This window comes from Neofelis nebulosa, chromosome 9 (assembly GCF_028018385.1).
Source record: "Neofelis nebulosa isolate mNeoNeb1 chromosome 9, mNeoNeb1.pri, whole genome shotgun sequence".
NCBI lineage: Eukaryota > Metazoa > Chordata > Mammalia > Carnivora > Felidae > Neofelis > Neofelis nebulosa.
The window spans coordinates 60,050,724-60,064,349 of NC_080790.1; the positions used below are offsets into that span (position 1 = coordinate 60,050,724).

The 13,626-nt window shown below is 35.1% G+C and overlaps 1 protein-coding gene across 12 annotated transcripts in view; it reads right to left on the reverse strand.

Annotated features, from left to right (window-relative positions):
- Positions 1 to 13,626, reverse strand: part of EHBP1 (EH domain binding protein 1) — a 378,662-nt gene that overhangs the window by 192,514 nt on the left and 172,522 nt on the right. For 9 of the 12 annotated variants that reach the window (XM_058683956.1, XM_058683952.1, XM_058683950.1 and 6 more), the window contains 2 exons: positions 2,644 to 2,748; positions 1,885 to 2,007 (listed from right to left, as the gene is read on the reverse strand). In XM_058683956.1, coding sequence (XP_058539939.1) covers positions 1,885 to 2,007; positions 2,644 to 2,748 — 228 coding nt within the window. The remainder of the gene's footprint in view (positions 1 to 1,884; positions 2,008 to 2,643; positions 2,749 to 13,626) is intronic. The other 3 variants (XM_058683960.1, XM_058683959.1, XM_058683957.1) reach the window with 1 other exon arrangement.

Here is a 13,626-nt window from a genome sequence, read left to right on the forward strand (position 1 = left end):
ATGGCAACAAAGGAGGGTTTAAAATAAGATTATTTTATATAAAAGCTAACAAATACATTTAATAACTTTCTAAAAGGGTCACTGAAGCACAGAATGTCATGAATCTAAGACGAGAATTGAAGCTGTAAAGGCAAATAAAAGAACCATCTGAACAACAGCAACACATTATTTTTTCCTCAAAGGCTTTTGTTACCTGAGGATGTGAATTTTTGATCAATAAAAATTTAAAAATTACTTCTAGAAAAACAAGTATTCTTCTATTAGAAAATACTTAGTCCAAAGTCTCTGAGAGATGTATATTTAAAGAAAATACTGGTTGTCACATTTTCTTTTTTTCTTTTCTTTTCTTTTTTTTTTTTAGCTCTATAGGCATAATTAAAGATTCTGAGTCAGGTTGGCTAACCGCTCCTCAACAAAAATTATGTGTTATCTGCTACTCCTTTCAATACCTCAGAAATCAGACCTACATGTATTTTTTTAAAATTGTTTTTATTTGATTTTGAAGTGGAAAGTTCAAATACTGATGTCTCAAAATGCTGTGGTAATATTTTAAAACTCAGATATATGTAGCACACAACTGAGAAGCTGTGTGGTCAAAAGAAGACACTTGATTAGGAATCTTAGCTCCACCTCCACTTCCATTTACCTAAAGTTCTTATTCAAATCAGTGAATTCCTCTGGGCCTCAGTTTCCTAATCTATGAAAAGAGGCAGCCGAAGTAGATTACTTGTAAGATTTATGATAGCCATTGAGATTTAAAATATATCCTTAATATATATAGCTTACAAACACAATCTCATTATTTTAAATTTACTAGTTTAGAATCTGCTAAGAAGGGAGAAAGTACAGAAGAGAAGACGAAACGGATTATAAAATGAGATTGCTCCAACAAGAGTGAATCCTGAAGTTAAAACTGCATTTTCACCATGAGAGGTAGTAACAAAATTCTTCAAAGCTCATGAGGATTTCATAAGAGCAGTCTAAAAGATGTACACACTGGCTAATCATTCTTGCATTTACTTTGGAAAAACAGTTTAATTAAACAGAGGTCTCACTCCTTCCACAGCTCTTATCTAGGCTTTAAGAGTTCAAAACTACTTGATAAGAAAAATGGCTTAGGAAAAAAAAACTCCCTGGATTTATTCCTTGCAAGTATGTTGTATACATGATAGCGGTGGTTTGCAGGCTTCTTTTTGCTCCATGCCATTTACATACACAACCTACTCTCACTACTGACGATAATTCTCAGCCTGAGACATGGAGTGTGGGGTGGAGGGGTTCAGTAGACTCTCTGAGGGTGAGGTCAGAGGAGCTGACAGAGAAGCCATCCCCGCAACCCCAGGGTCAGCATGTCTCACAACTTGCCCTTACTTTGGTAGGCTACTCTGATGAGACTTTACTATATGCCAGGTAGGTAAAATACTGTTATCTCTAACATTAGAGCTTTACTATCTAACTTGACCAAAGTAATAGAGAATTTAAAAATAAGCCTCATGTAGAAGGCGGATGGAGAGGAAGGGTGAAATAGGTGAAGGGGGATTCGGATTACGCTTATCGTGATGAGCACAGAGTAATGCACAGAATTGGTGGATCACTGTTATGGAACACCTGAAACTAACCTAACACTGCATGTTAATTATACTGGAATTAAAAAAAAAAAAGCCCCATGTAAATGTTTATGTGAAGGTATCTTTTTTTCTTTAAAAATAATTCAATGGAAGCTACTCAGATTTGTTGATCAACTGCAAGTGGCACTGAACACAATAATATCATCATAAACAAAATTACTTTGAGTCTTTGAAAAAAAGAAACTCTTCCCACGTTACTATTCAAAATAACTTCACTTTATAAAGACTTTAAAAAGTACAGAAAAAAATTTGCTACCTTCTGAGTCAGGATCTCCAAATGGGTTTAATTCTGCTACGTCAGAATCACCAAATGGATTTAAATTCACAGTGGCCAAGTCCTTTTCTGCTTCATCCAAAAAGTTAAGTTTGTTGATAAGCTCTGAAAATAAACATATGTATTAGTTCACTATGATTATAGCTAAGTACAATTTTATCAATCATTCAAAAATATTTCAAATTATAATTCACATTAATAATACCTGCAAATAATAAGATGTAGCATTTTACCTATGGCAGAATGCCATTCAAGTATTTTGTAGCATACCAACATATTCAAATAAAACAAAACAAATATATGCATATTAATTTGAAAATTATGTCAGAAAAAAAAGAAAACTATGTCGGATAATGAACGAGAGAAACTTTCATTGGACTCTTAATTTGATCCAACAAAAAAGTACTGAGATAGATTCTTAGAAACATATCCTTCACTCCTAAATATGAATCATTTAAATGGGTTTAATGTAAGCAAATATTTTAAAACAGTATACTTATGATATATAAGCTAAGTGAAGATACATGGTCACATAATATGATGATACTGATATAAGGCTTTGCTAAAGATGGTAAGTTATTCTGTTGCCTGTTGGTACGCTACAAATTACCAAGAAAACATTCAAGGAAAAGCACAAAGACAAAACTGACAGCTAATAAGTACAGACAGAAGTCAAGAGGTAGCAGGTCACAGTAAATACAGGCAATCAGAAGCAGAAAGAAAGGAAGAAAGCTCTTAGACCTTCAGAGGAACTGGCTGATTTAGCTGAAGGCATATTTGCTTGCTTTATGCAGTCATCTTGATCTTCATCTAAGCTGCTCAGAGCATTCAATTGGTTTACAATTTCTGTAAACAGAAGCCAGTCGAGACAAATGTAAGGTAAGGTCATTTAATTAAAGAGCCATAGAAGCATGCTGTTACTCAAAAAGACAAAGAGAGGGGATGTTTGGTTAATCACGAGAGTACATTTAGAGGATGTTATTGTGATGGACTATAACAGATGTATTTAACTGAAAGTTAATGCTCTACTCATATTTTAAAATAGAAAACATTTTGTTAAATTTATATCATTAATATAACACCCATGTTAATAAACACAAAACAAAGATAATAACCCAAGAGGTTGACACTGGCTTTTAGCAACCACATTTTGTATTTGTAAAACAGTACTTTAAACGCATATGTTAGAAACAATAAAAAATGTCCTCTGATACTACAGATAATATGTACTATTTTTCGTAATATTCTAAATGTACTAAAGGTTTTAAGAAGTGTATCTACATGAATCATGAACATAATAAGCACTTGTTCATGTTCCACAATTTTAAAAATCAGCACAAAATAAGAAAAGTAGAAATAGCTACTGTTTTCTACTCTTGTTTTTCTAACTGTTCTTTTAAAGGAACTCCCGAGTGTTGGCTTTAGGAAATCTTATAATTTAGCCAATAAGAAACAGAACAAAAGACAAGGTTAGATAGAAAAATACTAAAATAAGATAGAATTCATTTGGTACATAAATAGAATCTTTTAACATGATTCATATATATTTTGGACAACTCTGAATATGTGCAATTATCACTCACTGGGTGAAAATTAACTTGAAAAAAGAATAAGAGCCAATAGGGTATTCTATTTAACTCTTGCTGTTTCCAAAGTTACAACCTGGGAATACCTTAGGTATTAGGACAAACAAAACAGATCCAGATTATTCAGTGGTAAAGAAAAAAAAATGATTAGAAATAGAAAATAGTTATAAATTCAGCATTTAAAAATGGTATTCTTTAGCACTGTAAATCTAAGTACACACTCTAAATTTTATTTGAACTAAATCAGAATACACAGTTTAAAAAGGTTGCCTTCGTCCATTCATTTGTTGTTGAATTAATATTTATTACTCTGTGCCAAGTACTATCCTTAGGACACAAGGATGAAAAAAAATACATGGTATTGTCCTCTTGGAATTTACATCCTATAAAAATACAAATTAATACTGAAACAGACTTAGTAAATGACTACTAGAATATGAGGTGATCAGAAAGATTATAGATCTTTGAGCTAAATATACATAAAAATTTGATAAACTTATTCAATTTTTTTGTCTTAATGAGAAATACATTTTGCATGAATAAAATTACTTGATATTTAAACAAGGGGTGCTTGAGTGGCTCAGTCGGTTAAGCGTCCGACTTCGGCTCAGGTCATGATCTCACAATTCGTGGGTTCGAGCCCCGCTTCAGATTCTGTGTCTCCCTCTCTCTCTGCCCCTCCCTCGGAAGTACTCTGTCTCTCTCTCTCTCTCTCTCTCTCTCTCAAAAATAAATAAAAACATTTTTAAAAAAATTTAAAAAGTTAATTTTAATTATGTTGTGCAATTGTATTCCTAGATGTGGAATTACTAGTTTAAAAACAATTTTTTTTAATGTTTATTTATTTTAGAGAGAGAGAGTGCAAGCAGATGGGAAGCAGAGAGAGAGGGAGACAGAGGATGTGAAGTGGGCTCTCCACTGACAGCAGAGAGCCTGGTGTGGGGCTCAAACTCATGAACCATGAGATCATGACCTGAGCTGAAGTCAGACACTAAACTGACTAAGCCACCCAGGTGCCCCACTACATTAAAATTATTTTAAGTAATGCTTAAAGATTTGTAGTTTTCTTATATAGCTAACACATTTTAATTATTTTATTATAATCAATGAGGTGGAAATCAATCATTTGTTAAACATCTTATAAAATAAGTATCATAGAGGAATACCGGAGAAATATGAGACTTGGTCCTTACCTTCAAAACATTAATATTGCTCTACAGAGATTTAGATACAACATGGGAATTTCTTTAAACATTATCAAGATGACTCCATCACATGATTAAATTATTTACATTGTGGTATTTCTAGACGTTTAGAATGTTTCCTCCCCTTCACCATGCTTTTAGTGACAAATAAAATCAGTGACGACCATTTCCTCATTAACCCCAAATAATTTCATCTTTCCATTCTGTTCACTGATGACAGTCATCCTTATCCTAGTTTTCCTATTTATCCATATCTTAAATAAATCTTTACATTACTCCTAGAACTTTCGCTTAAGAATTTTCATTCATATTAACCAAGTGAAAAGGTAATTCTAATTAGCTATACCAATACTCCCTCTATTTGGTATGTAAATAAATGTTAATTCAAATCATAAAGAGAGGCAAGTTCCAAAGAAATACCATCTAACTTATTTAATAAGCATTTATCAAGTACCAATATGTGTCTTTGGTAGTACCTGCCCTCACGGCTTTATATTTTTATGGGATAGGCAGGTAAGTAAAGCAATATACAATGTATGATAAATATTATGATTGAGATATTCATTTTAAGCCTGTGAAACTGGAAGAGAGGCATGTAGCTCTGAGGTCAGGAAGGCCTTCATTTAAATTTGAGCTAATACAAGACAAACAGACATTATTATTAAAATAAAAGAAAAAAATGAGAGCATTCTACAAGGGCAAAAGGGAGACAAATGAAAACAAGACACATTTGAGGAAATGCAAGTTGTTTGGGGTTTAAGATGCCAGGGTGGAAAATGGAATGAGATGATGTTGACAGACATCCTATTGTAAAGATTATTGTGATCAAAGAATGTGAACTTTACTCTGAGAACTATGGGGATCCACTGAAAGATCAAAATGTATATTTCAGTACATCATTTCAGTATTTCAGTACATCATTCCAGTAGCAACATGGTGGCAGCATTTGGAAAAAAACAGGACAAGAAGCAAGAAGATGAGTGGTTCAGCATCACCACTCCATGAAGGGAGGCAATCAATAAATATCTGCTCATTAGAGATTAAATTAAGAATAAAGATTTGGTAGTTAATTTGACATGAGGGATAGGGAAAGGAACCTAAGGCAAGTTCCAGCTATCTGACTTGGGTGACTATGTGAATAGTGTTCCACCATTGTAATGGGGGCTATTCAGTTGGGAACATACCAAACTATAGGTGTGTGTGAAACTTCCTATGGAAACAAATCAACTGGCATTGAAGATGTTGGTCCGGAGCCTAACATACATAATTTTGTTACGGATTTCTCCCTTTAAAAAAGCACTGGGGGCGCCTGGGTGGCACAGTCGGTTAAGCGTCCGGCTTCAGCCAGGTCACGATCTCGCGGTCCGTGAGTTCGAGCCCCGCGTCAGGCTCTGGGCTGATGGCTCGGAGCCTGGAGCCTGTTTCCGATTCTGTGTCTCCCTCTCTCTCTGCCCCTCCCCCGTTCATGCTTTGTCTCTCTCTGTCCCAAAAATAAATAAAAAACGTTGAAAAAAAAATTAAAAAAAAAAAAAAAAGCACTGTTCTGTTTCTTTTAAATTTCCTATATCAATGTGCTTTATAATATATAATCAGAAACAAAGTTAAAAATGTAAAAGATTTACAATAAAAATTTATTCTCAGAATTTTTTTTAAATGTTTATTCATTTTTGAGAGAGAGACACAGACAGAGACAGAACATGAGTGGGGGAGGGGTAGAGGGAGAGAGGGAGAGACAGAACTCAAAGCGGGCTCCAGGCTCCACGCTGTTAGCACAGAGCCCGATGCAGGGCTCCAACTCACGAACTGTGAGATCATGACCTGAGCAGAAGTTGGACGCTTAACCAACTGAGCCACCAAAGCGCCCCTCCCCCAATTTTTGAAAAAATTTTTTTAATGTTTATTTATTTTGGACAGAGAGAGGGACAGAGCATGAGCATGACACAGAATCCGAAGCAGGCTCCAGGCTCTGAGCTGTCAGCACAGAGCCCGACGCGGGGCTCGAACTCACAGACCGCGAGATCATGACCTAAGCCAAAGTCGGATGCTCAACTGACTGAGCCACCCAGGCTCCCCACTCCCAAAATTTTTTTAAGTGGAAAGCTTTGTCAATAGTTTACTACCTTGACCAAACCACTTCCTGGCAAAGCATTAAGCTTTGTTTCACCAAATACTTTCACATTTGAAAAATGCTATAAAGAATGCTATGTAATAGCCACACATTTCTATCCCAGTGCTACTCAAACTGAGTGTTAAACTCAAAGTGTACAGTATTTTGGTCATAGCATCATAGCAACAGTGTGTCAATATGGACTTGCTTCATATTGATGAGAATAAGGTGGAAAACTAAATTAGGGACAGGCAATCGAAGCAAAGGGTCAAGTAATTTGAGATTCTACTGTTAGGAAGGCAAAAGTGGATAGAAATTGACCACCAGAGATTATCACATTGAAAGAAAAAAAGGGGTGGGGTGGGGTGGTGGCATTAAGAGTAGGTGGTGTTTTCCTTTTGAGAAAGTCCGTAGTTGAGTTAAAAGAAGAAAAAAATAAAACTGCCTAGAGCTAGAACACATCTGCAAATCTTGCAGCATCCTCATTCTTCTCTCCAAAGCATAACACTGGCCAGTGATGCATCTTTTTTGAGGGACCACATATTCAAATTCTTGCCCATTTGAAAAAGAATAGGGTTGGGGATATCTGGCTGGCTCAGTCATTTGAGCCCTCTTGATCTCAGGATTGTAAGTTTGAGCCCTGCCTTGGGTGTAGAGATTACTTAAAATAAAATCTTGAAAAAAAATTTTTTAAACAGGGTTGTGTTTTTAGTATGGTCAGACATTAAAAAAAATCTATTCTGGATACAAGACAGTATCAGATATCTGCTTTGTGGGTATTTTCTTCTAGTCTATGACTTACACATTTTCTCAACAATCAATTTTGACGAGCCTAAGTTTTTAATTTTGATGAAGTCTAATTTATCAAAATTTCTCTCATGTTTTCTCTTCTGTGTCTTATGTATGAACCCTCTGCCTGCCCTCAGGTCACAAATACATTGTTTTTCTTTTCCCTCCCCAGAAGCTTTATTGTTTTAGCTTTTACATTTAGGTCTATGATCAACCTTGAATTAATGTTTGTGTATCCTGAGAGGTAAGAATTGAGGCTCACTTTTTCCATATGGACAACGAGGTGTTTCAGAATAATTTGTTGAAAAGATTTTCCCTTCCTCACTGAATTATGCTGTCCCTTTGTTGAAAATTAATTGGCCAAGTTAAGTTTGGTATTTCAACCTAACTTTGGTTAAGTATTTCAGAACTTTCTGTTTTGTTCCATTGAACAAGTTGTCTGTCCTATGCCAATATCACACTATACTGATTTATAACTTTAGAGTAAATCTTATCACCTAGTAATAATATTACAATGCTGTCCTTTTTCAAGACTGTATTATTATTCAGGTCCTTTGCATTTCCAAAGATATTTTAGAATCAGCTTTCCATTTTTTTTTTTTTTTAACCTGCTAGGATAGGGGCGTCTGGGTGGCTCTGTCTGTTAAGCATCTGACTCTTGATTTTGGCTTAGGTCATAATCTCACAGTAATGAGGTTGAGCCCCACATTTGACTCTGCATTGGGCATGGAGGCTGCTTAAGAGTCTCTCTTTCCCTCTCTCTCTGCTCCTCCCCTGCTCATGTGTGCATTTGCTCTCTTTCTCACTCTCTCAAAAAACAAAAACAGAACCCCACAAAACTTGCTAGGATTACAATTAGCACTAAATTCAATGTATATAGACTGATTTGGGGAGGATGGAAATCCTAACAATATTGAGTCTTCTAATCTATGAACATAGACTATCTCTCCATTTATTAAGGTCTTCTGTAATTATTTTCAATATTGTATCATAGTTTTCTGTGTAGAGGTTTTTCTACATCTTTTGTTAAATTTATTTCTAAGTATTTATACTATTTTTAACCTTGATTGTAAATGGAATTATTTTGTTAATTTTATTTCCCAAATGTTTGCTGTTCATTTATAAAAATATAGATTTTTCTTTAAAAAAATTTTTTTAAATGTTTATTTATTCTTAAGAAAGAGAGAGACGAGCATGAGCAGGGGAAGGGCAGAGAGAGAGGGAGACACAGATCTGAAGCAGGCTCCAGGCTTCAAGATGTCAGCACAGAGCCCAATGCAAGGCTCGAACCCAGAATTGTGAAATCATGATCTGAGCCAAAGTCAGACATTCAACTGACTGAGCCACCTAGGCACTCCTAAAAATATAGATTTTTCTATATTAATTTTGCATTCTGTGACCTTGTTAGGATCTGCAGTATCATGTTAAACAGAAGTGGTGAAAACAAACATATTTGCCTTGTACCCAGTCTTAGGAGGAAAGTATTCAGTATTTCACCATTACATATGATTTTAGCTGTAGCTTTTCACAGATGTTCTTTATCAAAATGAAGAAATTCCCTTACATTGAAACCTTGCTGAGAAACTCAGTATGGAATTTTGTCAAATACTCCTTTATATACCTATTGAGATGATTATATGGTTTTTCTCCTTTATTCTGTTATGGTTAAATCAACTGTGCATTCCTAGGACAAATCCTCAAAGAATGCATACTGGTACTTAGAATATTCATTGTCCCCTGGTTCCTCCCCTAAATACTGGAGAGCTAACTTTTTCTTTGGAGCTCTCACTTCCAATCTTGCCCTGTCACCAGAACTCTCCCGGAGTTTCCTAGGGAGGCAGGGGGGCCTAGAGAATTCTGATCAGTTGTCATTAGTACAAACAAAGCAGGATTAGGGTTTAAGAGTGACACAGAAAGTAGGTTAAATTTGGAATCTGTGTCTTCTGCTACTTCTAGTCTCTGAGTTGACATATGTGACTTCTAAATACTAGGAAAAGCTATTCTTACTGTCTTCCGTCTATCAAATTCCTTTAAAAAGGAAGTAGCTGTGATGCCTTATCAATTTTTTAATTTTTTTAATGTTTATTTATTTTTGAGACAGAGAGAGACAGAGTATGAACAGGGGAGGGGCAGAGAGAGAGGGAGACACAGAATCTGAAGCAGGCTCCAGGCTCTGAGCTGTCAGCACAGAGCCTGACGCGGGGCTTGAACTCACGGACCATGAGATAATGACCTGAGCCGAAGTCGGACGCTTAACCAACTGAGCCATCCAGGCGCCGCTCAATTTTTTAGCTCAAGGGATCATAAATGCTCCAACTCTCTGATTCTACCCTGTTTTCCAACCTTATTAATACCAAAATAATAGATGCAGTATTCCAGAAATCCCTATCCTTTACACAGACCTCCAAAAAAGGTGACTATTTTTATCCTATCACTTTATACACTCCACAGCAAACCTATGATTTGGTTCATGAGTATCCTAGGTACTGGAGAGTAAATGGTCAGGTAAAAAACCAGAAACAAATTAATGAATGTATTCTCTGACCAGAGTCCCAAGTTCATCCTGACAGTCCTTCTACTCAAAGGAGGTAGACCAATTTTTACCAATTCACAAGTCTTAGCAGTAGGACATTATAATCTCAGATGACTGAGACATACCATAATCAACTTTAGCTCTTCAAATATGAACCGTTATCTCTTCTACTACCATGGGTGCTTAAGATTATATCCTCTGAAGTTAGTCAATATGTCATTCTTCCTCCTCCAAAATTAACATTACAAACAACAGGAAAGGGATTAATAAACACCAGTGCTTATGGTAAAAATGAAGCTTGATTTATAAACTACATTTGGATGGAAAGACTCTGAATAGACTATATATTTGATGGAAAGCCACAGTTTTGGGCTCAGAAAATTGTGGACTCTTGTAACTAGGTATGTCCCTTACAGGGACTCTGAAAACTATACCTATTTAACCGTTTCAAAATATACCAGCTCTTCTGCAGAATGGACTTTAAACCAAGACAATCCCTGCTTCTAACTATGTGGATCTTGTCTCCTTGTACACAAGCTGTCATGTGAGACAGAGGTCAAAGAATAGCACCTCGGATGCTGTGAGGACTCCAGTGAAAAAGCAATGCTCTGCTGGCATGCTACTATGTTTCCAATATCCTTCCAAGTGAATCTAATGCTTAGTCTGGCTTATGTTACCTGTATAGGTCTAGATGAACCTATGTAGAATCCTTGGTTACCTTTCCAACAGCTTTAGGTATACTGGGATCTTTCAGATATTTCATAATGTCTGAATTCTCCGATAATGCTTTCCTATAAAAAATGCTTCAGTTGAACCTGATTTTCAGTAAGACATGTTATTTATGGAGGAATCTTTCCTTTTTCCTCTTGTTGATATGTATTCAGAAATTCAATATCAAAGATGGTCATATTACCAAATACTGGTTCAAGCACTGTGAGGATGCCATATAGATGGAGGCACTGACTGTTTTAAAACTATATATGTTTTCTACTACTGGCTATAATAAACTTTCTATTAATGGGCTTTGTTTCTCCATCTCCAAGGTCTATTACTCCCACTACATTTCAAACTGCAATTTTTCTAACTGCAATTCAAAATTCTCTTGCCCATTCACTGGTGCTGTACCTCTGTAGAATGCACCTATATATAACACTATCAGTAAAGTTTCCTAAGAGCCAATCCCAAAATGTTTCCAGTTAGAAGTGAATTTGGCCCAGGTAGAACAGGGTATGGATTTTTGATCAATCCAAGTACAGGTATCATGGATTTATGTTTACCTTCTAGCAAAGACTGTAATTTCAGAAGACATATTTTGTTAATTACTATTGATTTTACAGCAATATTCCATATCACTGATTAAATGAATAGCTTCTAGGTGTTAATCTAAGGTATCACAAAATAATTGTAACAGTCTTGTTCCCTCAAGAAGTTTACAGCTTAGTTGGGGAAATAATAAAGCCATACAATTTATATCGATATGTGATTGCATTTTACATATTTCTATTGCAATATAAAGATATCATTAATAGAGGCAATTTTTTAAATAATGATTTTTTCCTCCATAAACATTCTGTTAGCAATTCCAAAGCTGCAAGGAACAGCAAATATAAGCTGTGTTTAAATTACTGCCACTTTAGTTGGTAAATAAAAATACCCACCATACTTTATTTGTACCATGTTTATAAAATGCATTCATTTTGTTTAGTATTAACCTATTGCTTTAACATTACTGTTGTTAAATTTTAATATATTTTTAACTATCTTAAAACTACTTTACCCAAACATTTTTAGAGTGGTAGTGCTGGTGCTAAAAAAAATTCCTGAAAGATAATAACTTTGGAATGGAATTTACATGTGCTAAAAAATGCAACTAAGGAAGCCAAACAACTGCCAAAACATGCTGTGCTATTAATTTAAGTGACTGTACTCTGGAAATATAATAGAGAAAAAAAAATGTAACATCAAAGCAAAAATGTTATAATGACTGGATTTACTTAAGAGCATGCATCTAATCACCACTGTCCCCATCTACCCCTGCTCCCTCAATATACATTTTGAATTCATAACTTTTGGAAAACTAGTCTTGAATTATTTAAGGTTTGAATTATGTGTCCTCCAAGATCACATGCTTTCCATAAAATGGGACCATGCAACCTTGGATAAGGTCGTATATGAGTAAAGGTTAAATAAATGGAACAAGATAATAAGCCAGAGTGATTAGTATGGGCTATCATATGAGAAAGAAGTCCCTTCATTGATTTATGACCTTTCAGTTAACACATCTTAAATTCTCAATATGTTCCAGACAATGTGCCAGAAGCGAGTGATAAAAAGAACAGTTACAACATAGTCTCTACCTTGAAGGAATTTCATGAAACAGGGAAAAGAAATACATACATAAAATAATAACAGAAAATAGTAGAATTCCAAAGAAACCTTGGATCATCACAAGTTGCATTAAAATAATTTCTTCAATTAGGGTCAGAGAATTTTAGACTATCTAAAAGAAAATTATTTCTTCTACAGGAATTTTAGAAAATAAGATGTATGTGTATTTTTAAGCAATAAGGGATACTATGGTCTGAATATTTGTGCCCCTCCCCACCCCAGATTCATGTTTAAATCTTAATTCTCAGTGTGATGGTATTAGGAGGTAAGGCCTTTGAGAGAAGATTAGGTCATAGGGCAGAGCCCTCATGAATAAGATTAATGTCCTTCTAAAAGGGGCCCAGAGAGATCCTTTGCCCCTTCCACCATGTGAGGAATACAATGAGAAGTCTGTGACCCAGAAGAGGGCCCTCATCTAACCATGCTGGCACCTTGATCTCAGACTTCCAGTCTCCAAAACTGTGGGAAATAAATTTAAGTTGCTTATAAACTACTCATCCAAGGTATTTTGTTATAGCAGCCCCAACAGACTAAGACAATAAAATCTGATTATAATTGTTTTCATTATATCTATAATTTACTAAAAAATAATGTCCTTTCTTTCCCTTTCAATAATAGCAAAGAACTTCCGACATACTGTTACCACCTTTTTTCCCCATTACTGTGATCAAAGTAGTACAACATTGCTCAAAACAATTATAAAACTGGGGTTTTAAAATTTCCTATTTATGGTACTAGGGCCTAATTGAGATTTAGTTTTAATCAAAAGTCATTCACAAAGAACAAACCATATTCTCCATTTAAAAGATCAAATTATATCTCATAGCAGTTATAAACATTCATGCTGCAAGAAAATGTCTGCATTTGTAAACAGTACAGTAGTAGCCTAAGGGATAGAATGGTCAAGCTTAAGAGGGAGTGGGCATGAAAGGTTTCTCAGACTATGTGTCAATATTAAAATTTAAAAGATAGGTAAAAAGTCATTGGTGGCAGTAGAGAAAGGTTACTAACTTACCCTTCCTGAAGTACTTCAGCCACCCAAATAAAACAAAGAACTCAAAGATAGGAAAGACAGAGCATTTTAAAAAGTATCATATAATTGTTGCTGAAATGATT